The sequence below is a fragment of the Mauremys reevesii genome, linkage group 19, assembly GCF_016161935.1.
Source record: "Mauremys reevesii isolate NIE-2019 linkage group 19, ASM1616193v1, whole genome shotgun sequence".
Classification (NCBI taxonomy): Eukaryota; Metazoa; Chordata; order Testudines; family Geoemydidae; genus Mauremys; species Mauremys reevesii.
Genome location: NC_052641.1, coordinates 8,878,734 through 8,903,615, shown reverse-complemented (window position 1 = coordinate 8,903,615; position 24,882 = coordinate 8,878,734). Strand labels below are relative to the sequence as shown.

The 24,882-nt window shown below is 53.6% G+C and overlaps 1 protein-coding gene across 3 annotated transcripts in view; it reads left to right on the top strand.

Moving 5' to 3' along the window:
• AKNA (AT-hook transcription factor) overlaps positions 1–24,674 on the top strand; it is a 66,397-nt gene extending 41,723 nt beyond the window's left edge. For 2 of the 3 annotated variants that reach the window (XM_039506630.1, XM_039506631.1), the window contains exons 8-22: positions 1,208–1,335; positions 2,626–2,842; positions 3,320–3,474; positions 4,331–4,504; positions 6,767–7,046; positions 7,660–7,766; positions 8,251–8,501; positions 9,597–9,747; positions 15,472–15,642; positions 16,489–16,601; positions 17,258–17,368; positions 17,613–17,711; positions 18,987–19,112; positions 19,797–19,971; positions 21,324–24,674. In XM_039506630.1, the coding sequence (XP_039362564.1) occupies positions 1,208–1,335; positions 2,626–2,842; positions 3,320–3,474; positions 4,331–4,504; positions 6,767–7,046; positions 7,660–7,766; positions 8,251–8,501; positions 9,597–9,747; positions 15,472–15,642; positions 16,489–16,601; positions 17,258–17,368; positions 17,613–17,711; positions 18,987–19,112; positions 19,797–19,971; positions 21,324–21,615 (2,550 nt within the window). In that variant the 3' untranslated portion in view covers positions 21,616–24,674. The remainder of the gene's footprint in view (positions 1–1,207; positions 1,336–2,625; positions 2,843–3,319; positions 3,475–4,330; positions 4,505–6,766; positions 7,047–7,659; positions 7,767–8,250; positions 8,502–9,596; positions 9,748–15,471; positions 15,643–16,488; positions 16,602–17,257; positions 17,369–17,612; positions 17,712–18,986; positions 19,113–19,796; positions 19,972–21,323) is intronic. The other variant, XM_039506632.1, reaches the window with a different exon arrangement.
• The last annotated feature ends 208 nt before the right edge of the window (positions 24,675–24,882 follow it).

Below are 24,882 nucleotides of genomic sequence, written 5' to 3'. Positions count from 1 at the left end.
GCTTTACTTTCTGCTTCTCTTTATTAGCCCCTTTTCTGAGATCCCAGGAATTTCCAGGAGATAGATGAGGGGTGGCAGTTGTGTCTAGTGCCAGGCGCGTGCATGTGGCCCATTCGGTCACTGAGAACCCCAGAGGGGCTGAAGCGCATAATACTCAGTCCTGCCAGGAGTGCAGGGGACTGGACTAGATGACCTCTCGAGGTCCCTTCCAGTCCGGTGATTCTATGCAGAAGACCCCGCGTGTCCCAAATAAAGCAGTGTCACCAAGCCTGAGGCTGTTCAGTGCCGTGGCTGTGCAGCGTCACGCCAGGGCGAGGTGGCAACCTGCTGCTGTGATGCCAAGGTTGTGACGCTGCCGCAACTGGGCATAGTCACAGCCATGGAGTTTCACAGCCGGGCCCCAGCTTCAGTGTAAGAGCTCTTCACTGAGCGTCGGGAGCAGGGCTGGCTCCAGCTTTTTTGCCGCCCCAAGCGGCGAAGCGAAAAAAAAGATAAAGCCGATCGGCGGCACTTCAGCTCAATCGCGCCGCTTCATTCTTCGGCGGCGGGTCTTTCGCTCCCTCTCTTCCTCTTCGGCAGCACTTCGGCGGCAGCTCAAAGAGGAAGAGAGGGACTGAGGGACCTGCTGCCGAATTGGTGCTGAAGACCCGGACGTGCCGCCCCTTTCCATTGGCCGCCCCAAACCCCTGCTTCCTTCGCTGGTTCCTGGAGCCGGCCCTGGTCGGGAGGCAAACAGGGCAGCGGAGCAGGGAGGAGGTTGTTAAGCAATGCTGTACTTACCTAGTCCTCCTGTGCCGGGGTGCCAGTGCTGGGCATATCTATACAGTTCCTAGCACCATTGTAATACATTGATTTGGTGTGTGTGATCCTGTTTCCTCTTCCGGCTGGCCCCAAAGGGGATAAGAGCCTTCTACTTGAGCATGGCTAATGGAGTAACCCTCTAGCTCAATTGACAGCGGCTCATGTTTCTGGTTCTGAAGGTCCCAGGTTTATCTCCTCTGAGGACTCGTGATGGCTGCATGTGTGTGGTCCTGGCTTTGTTACCTCAGGATTCACAGGCCCAGTTCAGCCTGGCTGGAGTTCAAAATCCCACCCTCACGGCCTAGCCAGACGCCGTCCTGGGCGTGTCATCTGGCATAAAGATTCCATAGCGTGGGGGGGTCGAAAGCTCAGACTCACACATTTTGATGTGCTATCCCCCTCGTAGGGATTTGCGAGGCTGAAGGACGCACAGGATGCTCTGGAGCGAGCGTATCTGCAGGCCCGGGAAGAGTACCGCCTGCAGCAACAGCGCCCAGGCGCAGCGGGGCCCCTGGGGGACTTTGATCCAGACAGGTAGCTTTTTTATTTTCATCTGCCTTTGTTCCTTTACCAGTGTCCTCTTCAAATGATGATTTATAGCAAGAGGAAGCATGGCTCAGTGGTTAGAGTGCCAGCTTGGGTACTCTGAGGACCAGGTCTGGCTATAGGTACCCTGTGACCTTGGGCAAATTGCTTAGTTTCTCTGTTCCCGTCTGTAAAATGCAGACAACAACCCTGCCCCCGGGGGGGTGAGGATAAATGAGGTGCTCAGACACTGCAAGGAGGGGGTTAGAGCCCAAGAAAGAAAATGTAGGTTGGACAGAGAGGGGCTCTGGGATTGGCATTGGAAAGCTGGGTTTATTTGAGCAGCCAGCCGCAAAGGGGCGTGAATGAATGCTTAACTCCTGTGCAGATGAGTCGCAGTCCATCAGTGTGATTAATGCAGCCACATTTGTGGCACTGGCCTGTCCTGTTGCGATTATGCCATTTTATTCTAATCTACCTGTGTTTCCTGATTGATACTTATGGATGTTAATGAAGGGATGAGGCCTGTGAATCCTAAGCAGTGAATTACTGCCTGCTGCGTTCCAATCCCGTACTAGCCAGCTCTGCCGGCTGATTTCTCCTGGCTCATTATTCACATGTTTAAAAGGATGCTCCGACGCTGCAGACAGTGACCTGGAGCTGCATGTGTACCCTGCGTGACAGATGAGCTCTAAGAGCTGGTGGGAGTGGACCAGATCTGATCTCAGCCACAACAGTGTAAATCCTGGGTAACCCCACCCACACCAGTGAAGTTAGTCCTGACGTTCACTGACATGGACGATAACAGCACCTGCAGGTATATTAGCTAGGGTGAAAACACGGAACGGGGAGAAGCCAGCCTAAGGCTGAAGCATCTGCTGTGGGCCACTGTTCGTGCCCTTTGGTCTGGCAGGTCCCCTGCTGCCGGTTTACCTGGTTCAGAACCTGGCCCAGAGCATTCTAGTGTGGGGCAGTTGTTATGTTTTATTTCTATGGCCAGTGCCCCGTCTCAGAGCAGAAGCCCAGTGTGCTAGGTGCTGTACATGCACCCAGAGACAGTCCCTGCCATGAGCTTGCAATCCAAACAGGCAGGCCAAACAAAGGAAGGATTGTTACCAGATGGGGAGGGGGCCAAGCAGCCTGTAGCAAAGCAGGGACCTGAACTCAGAGCGCCTGGGTCCTATGCCGGTGCCTTATCCGCTGAGTCATCCTTCCTTTCTAAGCTGTGGGCTGTTTCTTTCCACCTGGACATGGTTTTGAAGGCCCTCACCCCTCTGCTGCTGGCATGGTGTGTTTCAGAGCGGTGGAAGGGGAGATTTTCCGCCTGGGAATGCGCTTGGAGGAGCTGAAGGATGGGATTGACCGAGCGCTGCAGAGCCTGACCTCCCCGAGGAGTTGCCCTGAGCCAGCCTTGCCTCCCAGCTGTTTGCCGACCCTGGTCTCAGAGCCGCCACTCTCCTCCCCAAGGCCATCAGTTCAAGCCCCGATCCCGGCCCTTCGCACTCCCTACCCTGAGGTAAACGCCGTGCTGCTCTCGGTTTCTGTGGCCCGAGGTTTCCCAGGCAAGGACACTACTGAAAACTATGCTGGAAGTGCTTTCAAATGATCCTCCTACAGAGAGCTCCTGGGACTGGAGTAGCGGGGATGCCCTGCCCGCAGCCACTGCTGCTGCCTAGTTCCCTCAGTGACTCCTATGGGGTCAGGCCAGAACTGGAGTAGCAGTGAGCTCTCCCCATCCCCACACATAGCCTGAGCTCTCACTCGCTTCCCTACAGCGCCTCCTGCTGGAAGAGGCTGGAGCTGGCGGAGTGCTGAGTTGCCCCGACATGGCGTAGAAGCCCTGGCTTCTTTCAAGATTCTTTCCATTTGTGGCTTGAACTAGAAAATTGCTGAGGTCCTTTGCAGCCAGCATATGGGACCATTCCCTGCAGCGCCCCCTGCTGGCAGAGGTGTTCTGGTTTGGGGGCTGACCTTACCCCTTTCTGCCCCCTAGGCCCCTGTTCCAAAGCATGCCCGCGCCCAAATGCAAGTGGACGCAGAGGTGAGTTCTGCGAGTGGCGAGACGGAGGAGGAGAGAGAAGAGCTTCCCGAGCCCCTTCGGCACAAGCAGCTTCAAGTGGAGAAGGACTTTGATAACCTGCTGGACCAGTAAGTGTTGCCCCTGCTAACCCAGCCAGACACTTGCATGCTGACATGTTGAAATGGACATGCACGCTCCATGTTACGTGCTCACAGCCAGCACTCGTGCAACACAAGTGCCCGGCGTGCAGTGATCATGCAGTACAGCAATTTTGTGCCCCAGGGGGATGTGTTTCGACTTCAGGCAAATCAGTTCTTGGCCGGTGTCAGCTCTCTGAGGCATTCACACAAAGGGGCCTGCAGGTCGGGGGCTCTGAATACACATCATAGATCTCTGCCTTGAGAATAGCTTCCCTGCCCACCCCGGCAGGAAAGGTGCATTTTGCCTCATCACTGTGTTCATAACTGGGAAGGGGAAACTGATATCGTTCAGGCCGAGAGTTCAAGCATAGACGTCTCATGGCACAAAGGGCAATTGGTTCCCATCTCTGGAGGCCTGTGTCCAACCTGGCCATGGACACACGTGTGATGAGTTTAGCAGCTTCTATCTTGTCCCCTGGAAAAACCAGCACGTGATACTAACCTGGCAGGAGCAACCACATCTGCATTGCTAAAATCATTAGCGCCTCTGCCAGGTAGGATTGAGGTGCTTTGCAGAGCAGTGAAGGAGGAGCTTTTGCCCGTACCAGCTCTTGCTCTGACAGAGCTGCTAGTGCCGTTTGCTTACGTACCCGGCTGCTAACCTGTCCTGTGACACTGGCTGCTGCCAGTCAATCCAGATCAAACGGGAGCTGGCGCATCATCTAAGGTGCAGAGTGCCCCTGGTGTTTTAACTGGGTCTGGGTGCTGGAACATGGTATTGCTGCCACTAGGAAGGGGACCTCTGGCTGGATGGAGAGACACTCAATTTCTTTCATACCACCAGCTACAATAGCTTCAAGTCCTTGCCTGAATCTCTGAGCATGGAACAGCTGGGCCTGGAAGAGAACAGCTCCCCACAGGAAGTGGATGGCCCTGCTGCAGAGGATGCTGGGACGGCTGAGAGCCCTCACGGGATGCTGTCATTAAAGGAAGAGAAGACCCATGTGACCACTCAGCCGTAAGTAATTCAGGAGCATAAAATACATGCCCTGTGACTATCCTGCACTAATTGGGGGGAGAGGGCAAGTGACAAGAGACTAGTTTAAATGGACAGCGCCAACTGACTGTAGGCCCAAAATTTAGGTTCTGTTAGAAGGGAGGGGAAATCGTTACAAAGCTTCTTTATTTAAAAAGTAAATGTCTATTAAAAACTGTTGTATTTTCATTTCTTTGTTTAAATGCCCTGTCATGTTGGAAACCCAAAGGCCAAAGAGCAGAGCTTTGTTTCTGCCAAACCGATCAGCTGTGAAATAGTTCATATTACTGGTGTTTGTCTTGCCATTGGTAGGGTTCAGAGGTAACACACAGGGGAATGAGGTAGTTCATGGCTGTCCGGGACTGTTGTTTCTCAGGAAGGCTGCACAGCGTTACGTTTCATTTGAAAAGTTTTCTTTGCAGCCATGATGGCTAGACAGGTCCAGATTTTCAGAGATGGCCACTGATTCTGTGTGTCTCAATTATCTAGGGCCCAGTGTGGGACTGGCACCTGTAATTCCCTGTCACTTCATCTAGTGCTTCTCCTGAGATCTCTGAAAATCAGCCCTTTGTTGTTGTTCCTCAGTATTTCATGGGAAGATAGATAGATTTTAAACAAATAGCCTTCACAACATGCAAGATCTTTAAGCATAAAAAGGGAAAAAGTAATGTCGAAAATTTATCCCCATGAATCATCCATCCTACAAACTGTCTCCACAGGTTTGGAGAATCAGGAGTTTTCTTAAACCCTCTGCAAAATGCTTGCATTTTAGGTGCTCAAATGGACTTGCTTACTGATTGTATTGTAGCTCACAATCTGAATTGCCTCTGGATGCTCTTGAGTTCGGCTCCCAAAATCAATGTCCACTTTTGTAAATTTTTCACCTTCATTTTTTCTTTAAGGAAATCGTCAATGTTGCAGAAACTGACGGTAGCAGCAGGGCGGTATTAGGATGGTGTATTGGCCAGTTTGGGCTCAATCTAATCCCTGCTACATGCTGTTCTGCTGTGTTACATTTACCAGGGTATTTTGTCTGTGTCTGGGGGTGACCTAAATCAGAACTGAGTCCTACTTCCGCTTTACCCGGATAAAGTGTAATAAACCAGGCGCACAAAGACGCCTTCTTTCTCTGTCGCTCCAAGTCACAAGCAGAACAAAGGAGCCTTCAGCTATTTCTTGTCTTGCTTTGGAGGGCAAGCTGGCTGTGGAAGCGAAGAGGACTCTGTCCCCCGGGGGGGACAGAAACTGAGGCTCTGGCTGTTTACTTGTATCATGTCTGTAAGGCACTCAGAGACCACAGTAAAAGCCCAAACTGTGCCAGGAGCTGTACACATGTAAAGGAAGATGCCGTTCTTGCCCTGAATAAAACTCACAAGCTAAGGTATAAATCCACCCATCTGGTTGCTGACTCCCCACGTCATTGCAATACACACATGTAGGCCCTGGGGCCTGTGATTTACGGTGCTTTTCGTCACCGGGTCCAGACTCTCAGCAGAGTGCTGCGTAGAGCTGGTCAGAGAGGTTCCTATGAAACACCTTTTTCTCTGACTTCACTGGTTGCTGGAAATCAAAATGTTTCACAGAGACGGTTGCGATGCCAACAAAGTTCCAACAACCCAGTCTGTCGAGAGCGGGGTGGGTGTGTGTGTGTGTGAAATGGAATCCTGCCTGGTTTCCTGCCAGCGCGCCCACCCGGCTCCTCAGCAGCCTGCCTGCCCAGCCCCTAGGGCTTCCCAGGTCTCTGGGGGCAGCCCTCCAGCCAGATCACCCTGGAATCGGGGCTCCCAGGAACAGGCCACAGGAGTAGTGCCCAGGGGCCAGGTCTCCCATCTGTTTGTGGAGCACTCTGATTTTCATTTCGATTCGGAACTGACCCAGATTTCGACTCTGGGAACTGGACGGCCCTTTCTCCACCCAGCTTTCGCGGTGCAGCCGTGGGCGTGGAAGTAGACACCTGACTAGCTGGGCACCTGGTGGACCTGACTCTGCTCCCACTGAACTATGTTGACCGCAACAATGGGGGCATCGCCACTGGTTCCCGTGGGAGCAGGTGCAGGCGAATTGTGCCTTGTAGGTTCACTGCTCCCCGAAAGCTCCCTGAGCCGCTACTGGCAGGAACAATGGGGTGGCGGGCGGCTGTGCACCTTGACCTGGTGGTGCTGCAGGGACTGAAAGACCAGGTGACAAGGGGGCACTGCCCCATCTTGATGGAGGGTTCTGACTGGTGTTGCTGTCTCACCCCAGCAGGCAGCCCCCGGAAAGGAGGTCGCACGCCCTGCAGCCAGGGGAACGCCGGCAGCTGCTCAGGAAGAGCAGTCGCTTGTCCTCTGTCCAGGGCGAGGAGTCCCTCCCGCGGAACGTGGCTATTAAAGCCAGGCCCCAGGATGCAATCCCCAAGCCATCCTTCGGGGGGCAGCAGGAGACACTATCCCGCCAGAGCAGCATGGCCAGCATGGTGGGCAGCGCCATTTCTGAGCACCTTCCGCAGAAGCCTTTCTGTCAGGCAAAATCCTCACGGTCCGAGGTAAGCACCCAGGAGGGTGAAATGGAGGGCAGGGCTCCCACCTACTCGGGGTCCCTAAATTTGGGGTACAGATCCAGAAGCTATTTCTGAAAATAAGGCCCTATATATACAGAAATTGCCTTCTCAGCTGCTGAAATGCAGCCATCTCTGGTGTGTGGTCCACTGCAGCTGTTTAACAGCACACTGGAACACCACCCAGCAGGTTCTTAGAAAGGAAGGGAAGGATCATTTCCATGTTTGAAGCTGCAGGAGAGTTTGCCAGGGCAGAATGCAATTCTCCAACATGGAATATGGCCCGTTGCCTCTGGAGGTAACCCCCTGATTCCTGCAGAACGGACCATGGGGTTTAGTTTAATGACCATGTGCTTCAGAACTTCAATCTTCTTTCTCCCATAAAAGACAATGGCTCCAGCAATGTAGCACCCCCTAACACCATGCTGAGGCATTTGTTTGGTGCTGATTATGAGGGAGGAACAGCCTGATTGACCAGCACCATCCACCAGTATGCTTGTACTTGGTGGTCTCCCCTCCAGCTACAGACCAGCTCTGCCTGGTCACATGGCCAGCATCCCTTGTGTTGATCTGAACTGGATCAAGCTTCCCTTTGTTGCAGGATCAACGCATCGTGTCTCCAGAGACGGACAGCGGGTTTGTGGGGTCAGAGGCCAGCAGGGTGTCCCCGCTGACGCGCACCCCGGAGCACCGCCCCTCTCGCACTGCGTATGGACCCTTGTCTCTCTTCTCCCCGCTCCGGCTCCTATGACCCGCCCTTGTCCCCTCTCCTGCCCTGGGGGGCTGATAACAAGGGTCCAGGGCTGAAGGAATGTGCGATGTGATGGGGAGGAGGCTATGTATATGGGGCCCAGTGGGGGCTGGTGATTGGTGAATGGGGGTGAGAGAAGAGGGGAGGGACTAGAGCAGATGATCAGACTGGGGGAAAGGAGCATGGGGTGAGCAGTGAATTGGGGACGAGGGTGAATGGGGCGAGGGGGTCCGGAGCACGTGGAATGGCAAAGGGGGTGATTAGTGAACAGGGGAGGGTAGTTACAGAAGGCGTGGGCTGAGCAGCGGCTGGGACAGGGGTGCCAGGACAGACTTCTGAAGGAAGAGACCAGAGGAAAGCAGCCAGCTGGCTGAGGCACAGTAGCAGCCGGGTTGGTGATAGACTCCCTCAGTGAGGCCTGTGTGTTTGTCTTGTTCCCAGGACCCCCGGCATGCTGGGAAGATCTGGCCCCACATCCAGCCCTGCTGCCCGTCGCACTTCCCTGCGGAAAGAGGCAGCCTCCCTGCCGTCGGAAAAGGAACTGCTGGGCACGTACACCTCCGCCAGCCAGGCGCCCCCCGGAGGCAGTGCCCGGAGACACAGCCTGCCCCGGGGCAGCCCCTCCCAAACCAGCTCCCCTCCCCAGTGGACAAACAGCATCACCAGCGAGGTGGGACCAGACACAGACATCAGTGAGTAGAAAGTGCCCATCACCTGGGTGTCTGGGCACCTCCAGCATGAGACACACATTGTTTCCTGTAGGGGGCAGAGTTCTCCTCCCATCTTCCTACAGTGAGAGGAGCTGCCGCTGATACAAACAAAAAATATCATTTTTTTTAGAATATTTTCCATTTTTTCCCCCTACCTTTCTTGTGATTTTCAAAAATTATTTTTAGTTTAAAAAACCGTGTTTTGAAAACCAAAATTTGGGGGGATTTGGTGTTTCAATAGAAAACTGGGAAAACATGGCCCAAAATGAAACTTTTCCACCCACATTTTCATTTTTTATCTAAAAGATTTGGACCAGTGCTAGTCATTCCCGTCAAAAGGGGATGGTGGGGCTCACACAGCCAGGGAGAGAGACATAAGCCCACAGAGACTATCCCCTTCCGCATTGCTTGGGGGAGCTGTATTGGTCCCCCAAATTAAGGCTGTACCAGCCCGGGACCTCTCCTCACCCTCAATTCCCATCACCCAGAAGTCTCTCTCTCCCCCTCATACCCACAGCCTTTGGACACAGGTTCTGTGCTTTGGCTTGAAGTTGGCTCACAGGCAGACTAGATTTCAGGGCTCTCAGAATCGTAAATCCTCCCTTTGGTTTATGGCCTGAGACAAATCCAGCCTCAGGCGCATGGTTCGGAGGGAAACCAGTAATGTACCGGGGAGCCTCCATCACCCAGACAGTCGACTCACTCAGTCCTGTTTCTTTGACAGTGTGTGGCTCTGGAGACTGGGCATGGGAAATGGAGCCTTTCACTTCCTGGGTGCTGGTTCGAATGCCACTCAAACTGCTAGTGACTAACCTGGCTATTCGGTGCCCTGGGTGGAATGAGTTTGGGAAGATCTCAGTCCAGTGAGCAGGGGTCCACAGTGCATTTGTTGGCAGAGAAGTCCAAGGACTGACTGGACCATGGAGACTGAATCCTCTCCCACCCAGAGCCACCTTAGCAGGGAGGGAAGGTGTCTGGGTCAGACCTGAAAATGGCCCCAGGTCGCCGGTGAAATAAACTGAGGCACCCAAAGGTCTCGGCCATTTAACGTCCGACACTCTCTCCTTATGTCCCCAGCTCACACGGACTCCGAGGCAGAGCAGCACAGCAGGGCCAGCGCTTCTGATCACCGTCCCAGCAAAACTAGATGCCCACCCAGCTCCACCACCACATCGCCTTCCCCAAGCCGGGCTCACCACGGCCTCCTGGGCTCCCGCGTGGAACGAGAGTGAGTGTGAACTCGGCTTCGGGGGCAGGGCTGTGTCAGCAACAGCAGCCGCTTTCCCTGGCCCTTTGGGGCACCAGCATCTGCTGCTGGGGTGAGACCAACAGCACCTTTGGCTGCGTATGAATCTTTGCAGCATTTCTCCATCGTCATGACAGGCTTCCTCAGTGGCAGCTCCATCTCTGAGCCGGGCTGTGGCGGTGCAGTCCGAGGTTGTAAGAGCCCTGAATCGATCTTCCCATGGAAGAGGTGACACTAAGTCACACCCTGGGCTCTCTGTCAGTGGTGTCAACGCTGGGCCATTCCCGACTGCAGTCCCTGGAGCTGTCCTCTGGGGAAATATCGAGTAATGGTCTCAAGTTGCAGTGGGGGAGGTTTAGGTTGGATATTAGGAAAAACTTTTTCACTCAGATAGTGGTGAAGCACTGGAATGGGTTACCTAGGGAGGTGGTGGAATCTCCTTCCTTAGAGGTTTTTAAGGTCAGGCTTGACAAAGCCCTGGCTGGGATGATTTAGTTGGGGATTGGTCCTGCTTTGAGCAGGGGGTTGGACTAGATACCTCCTGAGGTCCCTTCCAGTCCTGAGATTCTATGATTCTATGAAAGGGCTTTGTATCCAGCACTGTCATTAGATTTCCCTGGGGCGTCGTTAACTCCCAAGCAGCCCCCGAGCATAGGAGGTGGGGGCTTGTTTATCTGCTTTCTCTGAGCAGGGGAGGTCCGGGAGGGTGGGGTGTTCTGCCCGTTCTGTGCCCTCTCCTTGCATAATGTCAGCAAACATTTCTGAGAGCGTTGCTAGGACGCTGCCTCTCTCCAATGTGAGTGTGGCAAGGGTGGGGCTAGGAGGAAACTGCGCTGGTTTCTGTGCATGGAGGACTAGGGACGTTTTTAAAGCCCTTGGGGAGATCCGAGCACTCCGCGTCTTAAAGTGCCCACCCCAGGCGAGATCCCTTATCTCCAGTCTCCACCCTGCTCTAGGACTGGTTTATACGGGGCTGATGGAATGGTTCCAGCACATGCTGCTTTAGAAAGGCCTCTCACTTGTTTCTTTGGGCTCAGACGTGCTGAGAGGGACCAGGCCTTGGGACAGGCAGGCTGGGAACCTCGGTACAATAGATCTCTCCCATGGGAGTGAATCCAGAGGCAGCTCCCCTTCCCTCATGGAGATGAGAGATCTCAAAGCCACAGGAGGCCGCCTCACCAGAACTGGCCTCTCTCGGGGCAAACTGCGATCTGGTTCGCCTCGCTGTCCCTCCGCTCGCTGCCTGGCTGCCTCATTTCCGCCTGGCAGGTAAAGTGTTAACGCTCGTCACTCACGAGAGGAGGGAGGGGAATGACAGAGTAAGAAACCTGCCCCCTCTGCTCTGTCTGGTTAGACCCTGATTGGAGCCAGATCTCTGCCCAGCTTGGGGCGAGAATCCCCTGGGGGAGCCTGAGGTTTCCAGAACCTTGCAAACTATTTCAGTGGGGTTGGCAAACCTAGTGTGAATTCCCAAATCTTTCTTCTTGTTGTTTTAATTTGATGCGGCTGGATCCTCAGCTGGCGTAAATCAGCATCGTGCTATTGACCGCAGTGGGGCGACACCAGTTTACACTGGCTACGGATCTGGACCCTGGTGTTTCTTTCCCTGAGGGTGATTATGGGTTTGCCTACCTAAGGGGCAGCAGCTTGTGCTGTGTATTACGGATAACAGGGCCACCCCCGAAAGCTGAGCTGACATAAGTAGGTGTCCTGCATCCTGTAATGAAGTGGACAGTGTGTGTCTGCGCCCCACTGCCTCCTACTGGGTGGAGTCAGCACTGCTCGGGTTGGTCTCAGATCCCATCGTGCTGATGGAGATTCTCCTTCAGCTCAGCTGGCAGGGCCGTGTGCTTTTTGGAGCAGAGAGATCCGAGTCCTTCCCCTGCTGTCGCCATGAAGATCTGAGAGACGTTGTAATGTGCACCTTAGTGACACCTGAGAGAGGCCTGATGTGGCCACGGATTTCAATGAACCTTGAGCCCAAGATTATGAGTAGGCTGGAATTGACCAGTCAAATTTGCGTCGCCTTAGTCTGGGTAACTTCTTGTATTTCTAGCCCACTCCCTGCTGTGCTGTATGGGGCTCAAATAGGAAGGAGAAAGCGTCAGCTGCAGGAGACACAGCGAGATTATCTGGTGAGAGAGCCAGTTCCCAGGAGGTTTCGTACCTGCCTTTGCAGAACCCAGAGGCCCGGTTCATTTGGAGAAGGCTCCATGCTGCCAGAGTGTATCCAGCCTGAACCTCCACGTAATTTGAGGTTCTCCTGTCACCGCTCACAGGAAACGTTCCATTGTGGAACCTTCAGGCCAAGATTGACAAAAGGACTAGTGATTTGGGTGCCCGGCCTGAGTTGCAGTGGCCGGGTGTGGAGCATTGTCTGAAAACCAGACCCCTGTAGGGCGTCTCAAGAAAGACTAGGTGACGCAGTTCCTTAAGGAGAAGGGCTCTTTCTAGTTCCCAGGACGGGCACTCTGAAAAGGGAGGTGGTTAACCCTTTGGTGACCTGAAAAGAAAGCCACACGCTTCCCCTAAGCATACATTTGCCTGGCAGTCTTTAATAAGTATTAATGCAGGCGTATTTTCCCCCCAGCTGCTATGGTAGCCAGCAGAGTATCGTGGCCGTTTAAACGTTCCTTCTGCAGCTGCCTGTCTTGTGCATTTAGTCAGAGGGGCCGAGATAGGATGTATAGACAAAAATATCGAATTTCCCGGCAAGCACTGGAGCAGCACTGAATCAGCTCGAGTCCAGAGAATCTGGTCGGGCACTGTGATCCCTAATGGCTTGAGATCTTTGCAGCCGTTCAGAAAAGCTCCATGTGTAAAGCCCATATTTCCGCTCCTTCCCATTCTCCCCCATGGTCCTCTCGAAAGCAAAACAGATCCTGCTCCCCTCCCATTATTCCCCGAGTGGAAGGGCTGGGGAACAGCCCTGGGGAAGGAAGTCCCCTCTCTAGCCGCACAGCTGATTCTGCTTGGGCAGGCATGCAGGCTTCCCCCACCCTGCTCTCCCAGCATGCCTCAATCGTCCATTCCCCCCTCCAAAGGACAAACCCTGGGGGAAACGGGGGCTCATGGAGGGCAACAATTCGGCCTTGGCAACGGTCAGGGTTTGCACATTTTTTTTCCCCCACTGGAATGAACCCGAAACCTCACTAACATTTTTGCAAAAACAGAATTGTGTCCAAGTGCCTGGTGTGGGATTGAAACCTGAGCTCTAGGCTGGAATGGTGTGGGGTGGGGTGTGTCAAGGCAGGAAAAGGCGGGTTGGTAGCCTGGTGACTAGGGCGCAGTCCCTGCTGTGGCTGATTCAAAGTAGAGTCGTTCGTCCAAGATCATCCTGGATTTCCTACCTCCCAAGCCAGTGCTCTAACCACCGAGCCACCAAGTGCCCTCTCCCCACCCCATCACACACCCTCTAAAAGCTCAGGTTTCAATCCAAAAACAGGCACCGAAACCCACTATTGGAGTGTGGCACATGAGAGAGTCAGAGATGGCCCTGGGTGCTTTGGTGGAAGCTGTTTTCAGTCCTCCCCCACTCAAAAGGCCTAAGCTAAACAACTGAAAAAAAACTCCAGGGATTTGGTGTGTCTGAATGTTGGCACTCAGAGCAGCTACCCCGGTCACCCACCTCTAAGGCCAGACCCGAAGAGAGTCCACGTCTCTCGTTTCCCGACAGAAACGTTGTCATAACCGATCTGTTGCCACCAAACGTTTCAGCTTCGATGAAGCAGCACATTTTAGCAAAATGTCCTTACATCAAAAATGTCCTGCCCATCTCCAGTGCTCATTCTTCATGGGTGTTTGCCCTCTCCTGCTGACGGGGGTCAGTGTGAGATGGATGCTGCTTCCCCGAGAGCTGGCCCGAGACCCACCACATCCTTCTCCTGACCATTCGTGATCATTGCAGCTTCCACGGGGCCTAATTGCCAGAGCTCCAATTGACTTCAGCTGGGGTTGTGGGTGCTTAGCACTTCTGAACAATGAGGCCCCATGGCTCTTTCCACAGGAGGAGGCGCATTAACCCATCTCCTGGCCCGTTTCCAGAGTAGCCAGGTACCTTCTGCTTCCATAAATTCCCCCATGGTCTCAGTTGAATACAAGAGTCTTCTTCATGTCTTGTCCTGCACCAGGGATGGCTGCATGTCAGTGACTCCCGCTGTGAAATGCCTCTGAAGTGGAAGACGGGGCTCATTCGGATTGGGCCACCACGCTGGGTCACGTAGTGACAGTGCAGCTGTGGCAGTTAGCTTGCCCTGTAGTCAGACAGCAGAAGCCTCTGAAGGGAGACAACTTGGGTGCGGCCGCTGCCGCTGTTGGTGCATCCTGAAAGTACCTTCTAGGGTACGTCTGATGCCGATGAAGTCTCACGTCGATGTCGACATATGAGGATTCAGCCAACACTAAAGGTGACTACGGATACACGAGATCAGACCAATGCGAGAACCACAAACACAGTTACATGTGGGACAGACAAGATTGTCCATGACCATTGCAGGCTTCATCTTGCTACAAACCAGTTAACAGTGACAGGACAAATCTGCTGCCACCTTGCTCTGCTGTGGGCTGTTGCTTTCCAATGGCTGGGGTCAACCTGACAGGCTTCCGAGTTTGACTTCAGTGTGTCTTTATATCGTTTGTACTGGTCACCAGGAGAACAGTGCTTTGCTTTAGCTGGCTATAAAATCCGGCCTTGGGTAAGCGTCGTAAGCATGACTGCCTGATAGCTATTTAGCTTGGTGCTTCCCTTGACAGCCCTATCGTTCCAGAGGCAGTGTGACAGCATTCCCAATGCAGAGCTGGCGTGGGCTGTGCGATGGGGAATCCCATCCTCAATTATGGCATTCTGTGACAGCGTGCTCCTTAGGTAGCAAAACCTCTCCACAGACCTGAGAAGAGCGAGGCTGATCTCCATGACTCCAACGTGCATAGGCAGGTCCAGCGCTTCAGATCGGAGTTGCGTTGCTGAGTCCAGCTGCACTGTGATTAGATTCTAGTGGGAAACGTGTGCGCAGTTCCTGTCCCACTCTCTCATCCACGCAAGCCATGCGCGTACTGGGGCAGAACTGTAACAAGGAGAGCGACGCACATGGATGCAGGTTTAAGTTCGGAGTTCCGTCTCCTAGCAAATGCTGTTGCCCCCTCATGGTTTCTCCACCTTTCCAGAGTTCCTTTGGAAGGGCAATCCCGTGCCCCTATAGGCTGTAACTGGCTGCCGGCTTATTTGATTGCAGCCTGGATTCGCCATGCCCAGTACCGTCTTTGGCACCTGTGGCATTTTACAGGGGCACCAGCTAGCTTGGGTGCCAATAGCTGTGAAGCCGTGTCAGCTGCTTGAGTATTTCCCCCAGGTCCTGGGTGGATGAGGCTAGTCCATGCTGACACTGCTTTGCTGCTATCGTTACCCAAGCTGGCTTCGATCTAGATTCAAGCTAGCTCCAGTGTGTCTATACGCGCTGCAGTCACACCTCTTGGTAGACATGCCTATAGACGTGGTTACTTTTAACGCTCGAGTCTCCAGGGGGATGAGCAATGGTGTCCCTTCTGCAAGGGTCTGAGGATTTCTGGTGTCAGTCAGTCGGGAGGAGTGGAGATGGGACTGGCCATCAGACAGGCGGAGAGAATGGAGTCTTCCCCATTTTCCTTCTGGATCGGACATTTTTCTTGTAACTGGCACTTATTAATCCTTTATTCCCCTTCCCATCCCAGCCAGGCCATCCGGGCTCTGCAGGACGAGGTCTCGCGGCTTCGGCAGCGGCTGGAGGAGAGTTTTCACCGATCCCGCAGCTACCCAGAGGGAAAGTCATCCCCACGCACCGCTCGGAGCAGGAGGCAGCCTGTGGGGAACGGCCCCAAAGTCCGGAACTCAGCCCCCTTTGGGTAGGTGCCAGTGTGCAGCACAACGTGGCCTTGTTGCCTGCTGTGCCTTTCCTGCAAACTCTGCCAGCGGGAGTTCAGTGACATAGGCTGGCCGACAGCCGCCTCTTTCTCCGGTTCTCTCTGGTGCCCAGGGAGATTTCTGCCCCCCCCTGTGGAACTGCCCTGTTTTCTGCTGAGCCTTGCGAAGGTTACAGGGAGGCTGTTCCAGCCGGTGGGAGCTGAGTGAGGAGAAGGCTCTCGCTCCAGCCGTGGTGCGGGGGGTGTGACAGGTTGGAGAGGAAGTAGTGCCAGGCGGGTGGAAGTGGGCAGTCGGGAACGCCAGGTATGAGACAGCACAGGGGGGTCCCAGCCTCGGCTGGCGCTTTGGGGACACAGGTGCCGTATAGCTCCTGTGGGAGTTAGGTTAGTGTAATGCTGACAGAATCGGGCCCTTTATCGCACGGTGAAAAGCCGGTAGCTCTGACAAGGGCCAGGTGGGGGGTGGGCCTTTTCCCGTGCACCTTTCTGGGAGACTGACAAGCTTCCCCTGGATCCTAGGTGTGGGCCAGGCTCATTTCACCCACGTGCAGAGCCACACGGACAGCCAGGGCCGCAGAGGGTGACAGATGATTGTGTTAGCGCCCTGAGTCCCCCCAGCAGTCCTGCCAGTCTCCCCACAGACCCCGTCTGCAGGCTGCTAAGCACATGGCAGCTCGTCCTCTCCATGCTTCCAGGCAGAGGCGGTGACTGTCACTTGGTGCAAGCACAGCCCCCCCAGTGCCGGGTGGAGGGGGTGGTTAAAACCCCCTGCACCGAGAACCGGGGTGCTGAGCCCTCGACTTCACTCTGTGTCTGTCCCTTTCCCAGCGAATCCGCAGAGAGGAGCCCAGGCGAGTTTGGGGAGCCGGCTCCAGTGATCAAGCCAGCGAGGCGGGTGAGGTCGGCATCGCTCCCTCGGGATGGGCCTGAACGGGACCTAAGTAAGTAGAGCCATTGGAACCTACCCCCTCTGGGATTAACCCAGATCCAGGAGCAATTATTCGGAGGCAGCAGACTGCAGAGGCAGCAGGATCTGCTTTTCCTTCTACTCTTCTTTGAATTCCCCCTCCTAAAAGGGATTTTCAGGGGCCCTTCCTATGCGTGCAGGAGGTGAGAACGGGCACTCTGTGGTGCACACACGTGGGCACTGATACGAGCACCCTGGGAACGTTCGTGACAGGCAGGCCCAGATCCAGCCCTCCTGGAGTCAGGACCTGGAGCCAAACTCCCCAGCTTGCGCCCAGCTCTTCACGGTCATTACCCTAGATCCTGTGGTGTTCCATTCACACCAGGGCCGGTGGTTGCTACAAGCGCAACTGTGGTTATGTGACCCACCTGCGCCTCCCTCCTCTGACCTGGTGATGACAACACATGCTTGAGTGGGGTTTGCACCACGGCACCACACCTACCCCGCCCCCTAATAGCTCTTGTACCAGTGCATGCTGGGAGAGTCAGCTGTCCCGTAGTGCCTAGAGAACAGGCGCACAGAGCAGCACCCCCAGCACGCAGGCAATGCACTCGCTGGTTAGAAACTCACTAGCGAGGTGTCTAGCAGACGCGACTGACTGTCTAATCGGGTGTTCTCGGTGTTCTGCAGCTTCGGAGTCGGACTGCTCCCCACCGCGGGCTCGGGATGGGAAGCCCAGGACAAGCTTCTCCTCCAGGCAGAGCCCTCCGAGGACGCTGACATTCAAGGGCCGTTACACAGGTGGGTGAGTGCGAACCAGGCCCTGCTCTGCCTTGGTGCTGCCTCTCTTGCAACACCATGGGCCACCCTGTGTTCTTAGACTAGATCTCCGCTCTCTGCCCCATGCACACGCTGACTTGATGTTGTGCGTACCAGGCAGGAGGGATCTTCCTCTCCCAGCCATGTGAGCTCAGGCCCCCCGCCCCCTTCCCAGCTGGGTGCCCTCTGCGAAGGGTGCTGAGCCAGCCCTTGTTGCATTTTGCAGGGACGCGCTACCACTTATCGGCTCCTGTGTCCCCAGAACGGAGGGAAGACACGGGCCCCACTTCCTGCCTCCATTGCCAAGGGACCAGGACACAAGCTGGTAAATATCCCATCTGCTCATCTTGGGCCAGACCCCACGGAGCTGCTTTGCTTAGTATTTACAACCTGTAAAATAACAAGCTTTTGCACTTCATTAGCGTCTGCTCCCTGAGATTTCTGAGGGCTTCGCAAATACCCGCTAATGGAACCATTAGTTACTTAAGGCCTGAACCAATGAAATAACGAAGCCTCACACCACCCTGATGAGAGAGATGCAGAGATCATGCCCCACTGACGTGCAGATGTGTTTTGGGTGGAATGTGCTCTGAGAGTGGTGAGAGGGTCTCAGAGCCAACCTCGGGGTGGAGGGACCTCGTTCGTATCGGGAGCCGGCTCCCTCTGCTGATTGTGCAGAAGCAGGATTGGCCAGTAGCCACTCTGAGCTTTGCAGATATTGGGTGAGGCACAGGCACTCTTGAGGCTGTGTCCCTACCACAAGAGAGCAGGCGAGTACAGATCAAAGCATGTGGCATCCGACACTGTTGGACTGTTAACTCAGCCCAGTTGCACGTAGGTCACTTGCTCTGTCCTTTGTTACGTGTGACCCTGTGGGTGTTGTTCATTATTATGGAAGCGCCCCACATAATCGACAGGATGGGTGACATTGCCAAGATTAGGGTGACCAGACAGCAACTGGGGAAAAACGGGACAGGGGGTGGGGGATAATAGGCACCTATATAAGAAAAAGACCCCAAAAACGAGACTGTGCCTTTAAAAACGGGACATCTGGTCACCCTAGCCAAGATGAGGCTGTCAGATCAGCCATAATCCTTGGATTTTTCAGGCCTTTGTTGCAATGTTGCAGTTTTCCCATTGTGCTAAAGCCAGTTGTTCGCAAGCTCTGTGTTATAACCTGCTTTGTTCGTCTTGTTTCCCAATGCTAGCAACAGACAAAGAAATGACCAGCTTTCCGGACTAGCAGCCACCTGTATTGAACCATTTAACTTGGCTAAAGATTAACTTGCATTTAGCACCCAGCATTTTGAGTACATTGCATGCAAGTTGTGATTTGCCTGAATTTTTGCACATCCGAGGCTGTTTCCCTGCAGCTGCTGAGGGCGCAGTCCTGTCGCTGATAGGAACCCACTGCTGAGCTAAAGGTGTACGATGACATTTGCATGTTGTGACCCAGCATTCTTTGCAATCAACTTTTTTATTTTTTTTTTTTAAGTTTTTACTTTCGGCAAATTGCCTTAATCCAAACAGCCTGAAACCTCCTATGTACTTCTACTGGAGTTAGTTACTTTACTCACTGTTTGTCCTCTGTGGTTTTTAGGCAGTGCATCCTCAGGGGACACCGTGAGACCCACTCAGCATAGCACTCCAAGGAAGACGCACTGTCCAATCTGCAACGGGACCAGGAGCACCCCTCTTTCTAAAACCAGGGACAAAGCAGCACAGGGTGAGTGACCAGTTTGTTCTGTTTGAATGTTTCTGTTCTATGAAGAGCTGCTCTGCCTGAGGAGTGACCCTGGTGAATGGTTCCCATCTAGCAGAGGGACATACTGGCCAGCCACACTGAAAGCTGAATTCAAAACTCTACCGTTCCAAAAAGCAATGTCTGCACAGGATAGCAGTAGAGAAGCTCCCAGCCACACTAGTTCCAGCTTCAGCCAGCAGGAGTTGCTATAAGTAATGGAATTGGAGTGCTGGCTATGGCTCACAGCCGCTGCAGCGCCAGCCTCTGCCAGTAGGAGTCGCTGTAGGCAATCGTATTGGCAGGCTGGCTGTCTCTCACGGCTGCTGCAGTCCCAGCAGTGGCTGGGAGGGAATGCAGTGCTGTCTGGGAGAACCCAGAGGCATCCCCGTAAGGGCTGGAGCACTGACAGCGGAGGACCTGACACTTGCTGCAGTTGCAGATCCCAGGGCAGGGTTTTCCAGCACAGCAGCTTGCAGGTGTGATTCATCCCAGGAAGTTATTCCAGTAGATTGAGGGGTGCATCCCCTGCCCTCTCTTTGTCCTCAGGCCAGACTCACTCCTGGAGTCAGTGGCGTAGCACCAGGGATGGAAGTAGCCTCGTGGGTTTCCTGTCCATTCATGCCGAATACCAGGGTGTCTCTTACCGTGTGTCGTTCTTCTCCACAGCGACAGGCCGGGGCACAGAGAGCGCCTCATCTCAAGGCTCCGGCCTCAGTCACAAGCCCGAGAAGCCACAGCAGCAGCAGCAGCCTGGCCTCCGGTACCTGGCGGCCCAACCCCTTGGCACAGCTATCAACTACATCCCAACAGTGCCCCTGGTGCCTTACTCACCCTCTGTACTGTAAGAGCGGCCCACGCCACGTTGGTTGGGGTTACTGTGGGGGGGGGATGTTCAGAGTTTCCTTCTGGGATGGTGGGAGGCAGCCTAGGATCTCTAGGGCCAAAGCAGAGCCTGTGGAGGGAAAAGGTGGTCCAGTGGTTAGGGTGCTAAGTTGGGACTTGGGAGAATGGTTTTGGTTCCCTGCTCTTCCACAGATGGCCTGCGCGACCTTAGTCAGATCACTTAAACAGCTTTAAAACCCTGGGCCTAGGTATTGCTCCACTCAGCGTTGGCAAGCCTAAGTGATTTAGGCACTTAGAAGCTTCAGCTGGAGCAGCGTGTCCCGTTTTGGGCACCACGCTTTAAGGAAGATGTGGACAAACTGGAGAGAGAACAGAAATGATAGGTTTGGAAAACCTGACCTCTGAGGAAAGGATGCAAAAGGGGGCACGTTTAGTCTAGAGAAGAGAAGGTTGAGGGGGGCAGCGGCGGCTCCAGGCTTCAGCGCTCTAAGCACGTGCCTGGGGCGGCAAGCCACGGGGGGCGCCCTGCCGGTCCCTGTGAGGGTGGCAGTCAGGCTGCCTTCGGTGGCGTTCCTGTGGGAGGTCTGCCGGTCCCGCGGATTTGGCGGCAATTCGGTGGCGGGTACGCCGAAGCCGTGGAACCAGCGGACCTCCCGCAGGCGTTCCGCTGAATCCGTGGGACTGGGGACCTCCCGCAGGCGTTCCGCTGAAGGCTGCCTGACTGCTGTGCTTGGGGTGGCAAAAAAGCTACAGCCACTCCTGGAGGGGCATAAACGTTCCAATATGGAAAACGTTGTTATAAAGAGGACAGTGATCTATTGTTCTCCAGGTTCACTGAGGGTAGGACAACAAGTAATCAACTTAGTTCCCAGCATGGAAGATTCAGGTTAGATATTAGGCAAAACTTTCTAACTCTGAGGCCCGGTCTATACTGGGGGGGTCGATCTAAGACGCAACTTCAGCTACGAGAATAGCGTAGCTGAAGTCGACGTATCTTAGAATCACTTACTTCGCATCCTCGCGGCGATGGTTCGACGGTTGCCACTCCTCCGTTGACTTTGCTTCCACCTCTCGCCGAGCTGGAGTTCAGCAGGCGACAGGAGAGCGCTCCGGGATCAATTTATCGCGTCTACACTACACGCGATAAATCGATCCCCGATAGATCGCTCGCTGCCCGCCGATCCGGCGGGTATTGTAGACGTACCCTGAGGGTAGTTCAGCTCTGGAACAGGTAATGGAATCCCCAGCGTTTGGAGAACAGGTTGGACAGACGCCTGTCAGGGATGATCTAGGTTTTGCTTGTCCTCCCTCAGCGCACTGTATTTAGCCTTTGTTGTTGTTTTTTTCCAGCTACTGTTCACCACCAGCACCTACCTCAGTCCCTGGTCCAGCTGGCCTGCCTGCCCATTACTCCAGCCAGTACAGAGTGGCAGAGCTGAAGCCCAGGGCCGCCCGGCAGCAAGCCCATGGTCGCCACCACTCCCTGATGCTTGACTTCGACGACCTGGAGGACCTCAACTGGTCCCTGAGCCGGGCCGTGGAAGCCGCCAAGAGCATGAAGCTCACCACCAAGCAAATGAACAGGTCGCTGACCTCTGAACTGAGCAAGGCCGGGCGCCTGAGAGGATCCTGCCTCTTCTGACAGAACCTCTGGGGCCTGGCGGGGACAGCTTGAGCCGGCAGGCTGAGCCTCTCTTAACATCTGGAGATAAGCCCCCAGCAAACATCTGGGGAACTGATTTGCCAAAGAATGACTAGACTGTCCCTCAGCTTCCCGTGGGGCTGCAGAGCCGTCCTCCGGCGCCTGAGGAGCCTGTGACATACTGGAGTCTCCACATGGGATCCGCGTTGGAAGCTAAGCCTACAGAGTCTCTCCACCCTTCTCCAGAGCCCGCTCAGCCCGCATGTTACAGTTGCCTTAAGCCTCAAGCCTCTCTGCTCAGCAGGACCAGAGCTGCGGTTGCACTGGGGATCTGACCTGCCCCTCTCCGCTTGGCCAGTAGTTTTTGGTGGTTGTTGGTTTTCTTGAAGGATCAAATTTGAAGATGAAGGAAGACAGTGAAAACCTTGGGACACGTGACTAGGCAGAGAGCTGCCCCGGCCTCCCAGGGGCCTGAGACCCGCACTTTAGAATCCCGCCGGCCTCGTCCCTAGGGAGCACTCTACTTTTAAGTAACGTTTTAACTCCCCTTCCCCTTCTCCCCATTGGCCAGCTTGGAGATGGACCCCGGCCAATGGCTTACCATCGCACTGTGAGTTCCCTCCCCCAGCCCTTGCAGAAATTCCCACTAGGGCCTTCCCCACCTTGCGTTGCTAAATCAATCCATTTCCACGTGGCTCTGTCCCAGGACAACACGTCATAGGGCTGCTGTGGCACATCCCAGCTGGAACAAGCTCTATATTTACAAGCCGAGTCTTTTCTAGCACCGCTCTTGTTTTGTGTAGGCCCTATCAGAATAAGGGTGGAGCTCCCTTTGCAGCAAAGGTTACCGCAGAGTGCTTGTGAGGACGGGATACAGGTCTCTGTATGTCTACGTTCATCGCAAAGGAGGAGGATCAGCTGTTTATGTGGAATTTTATTGTTGTTCTGGCTGTTGTTGCTGGTGTTATGTTGGCGTCGGAGGTGACGGGAGAATCGAAAGAGCTTTGCTTCCACAGTCTGGAACTCAGCTTGGCTGGGGATTCAAGAGGATTGTTCACCTTCTCCTCTTTCTCTTTCTCTATCATCTCTCCTCCTCCCTCCCTGTCTGCCGTTTCTGGCTTTGCTGGGGGGGGCAGAGAAAGCACAAACGGTCAGTTTCATTTTCTGTTTCTAAGGCCTGATCCTGAGAGGCATCGAGCACTCCTGCTTCTCCTTGAATTTGAGAGAAATCACAGGAGCTCAGCACCTCTTGAAGGTCGGCCGCGCAGTTAGGTCCCTGCACTGATTCTCCCGGGCTAGCCCAGTGCCGCTGGTCCGGGAGCTGGCCAATGCTGCGTTAGTTTTTGTTTTAACCTTGTTTTTATTGGCACTTATTTTGAACTCTCACAACCATTTCTATAGAGATAAAGACCCGAACCTGCAACCAGATCCACTAGGGTGCAGCCCCCTTCCCCCACCCCCGCTTGACAAGAGCTGGTAGAAAAATATATAAGTGCTTGTCACGCAAGTGTTCATTTTCTCTACATTTTTTAGTGAAAAATGTCAACATTTTGTCCACTTTTCCCTGGAAAAAATCTACAGCCGGAAATATTTCAGTTTTTGGTTCTTCCCCGTTTCTTTCTCCTTCTTTCTGTGTTGCCACTGAAGAAGCAGAGGAGGAAGGCAAAAAGAAAGCAAGCGCTAGAGGGATCAATAATTGAAAAATTTTAAGCAAAAAAAAATATATCTTGTTCAAAAGCTGGAAAATTACAACAACCACACATCTTCAAAAATGTTCAGGTTTTTTGGGGGGGAGGGAGGGAGTTGATTTTTTCATTGGAATAAAAATTCGAATGGAAAAATTTTAGCCACTCTATTGACATCAGTAAGGTTTTTGCATGGGTGTAGGAGTCAGTCTTTCTGTCCATCTGTCTGTCCGTCCATTCCCATAATAACCATCTATCTATCTATCTATCTATCTCGTCTGATTTCAGGATTGTCCTCTAGGTTTGTAAATCCCCTCTTTAAAAAAAAAAAAAGTTTGAGGCAAAATTGGACACTGTCCCTTTAAACCTCAGATCTTTCTGCCGACTTAGATTTAGGGTTTGGCTCATATCAAGCTGTTTGATCCCCTTGAAGAAGCGCCTGTTTGCATGTTGATATTTTTAATGGAACATTTCTCATTGTGGTAGCTGGCGAGTGGCTAAATCACTCTCTCTTCAGGTTTTGGTTGTGTGTGTCCGTGTGTATATATAATTTTTTCAACATAATCCTTAGGGCATTTCACTTTTTACATGTAATTTATTGTTTTTTAAAAACTGTTCCCACTGTGTGTGTGCTTTGCAAGCTGCGAGAGGTGGTGAGCAAATTCCTCTCCAGCCTATAATGGTCCTTGTCTGTGCAAATGGTGCATATGCACTGGGGCTGGGTCAGAGGGTCACCCAACCAATCAAGCCTCCTTGGAAAAGGTAGGAACAGGCTCCCTCTACCGTGCAGTAGCAGCCAGTTGCTGATCTGATAATAGGACTTGATCAGGGCTTTGCAGAAGGAGAATATATCACAGGTACTGTTGGGGCTGTATCCTATTGCAAGCTAGCATGGATCAAAGCACGTGCTTGGACAGAGGAGGAAATCTCTGAAGGGACGGTACATTGCTCCCTATGGTACGTCGTGCTGTCAAATTGAAAATGGAGCTGGCTGTCAATCTGCCCACAGACTAGATTTAACTCTCAAAGGCTGTTCTAGCAGGGCCTTTTCCTTATTCCAGCTTGGGTGGCTGTTTCTTGAATGGGTCATTCAAACTCTCCCAGCAAGAGTGGTACTTACTCTAGTTTCCAAATCAGCAGTGTAGGGAGAGTTCGACCATCACTTTAAACACTGAACTCTCTGGCCCTCAAGTGCCATCTAAAGCCAGCGATGGAGCCTGGGCGTGGGAGTTAAGGTCACTTGAGGCTTGTCCGCACACAGATGTTGCACTGGTTTAATACCATGGAATCATAGAATATCAGGGTTGGAAGGGACCTCAGGAGGTATCTAGTCCAACCCCCTGCTCAAAGCAGGACCAATCCCCAACTAAATCATCCCAGCCAGGGCTTTGTCAAGCCTGACCTTAAAAACCTCTAAGGAAGGAGATTCCACCTCCCTAGGTAACCCATTCCAGTGCTTCACCACCCTCCTAGTGAAAAAGTTTTTCCTAATATCCAACCTAGACTTCCCCCACTGCAACTTGAGACCATTGCTCCTTGTTTTGTCATCTGAGAACAGCCGAGCTCCATCCTCTTTGGAACC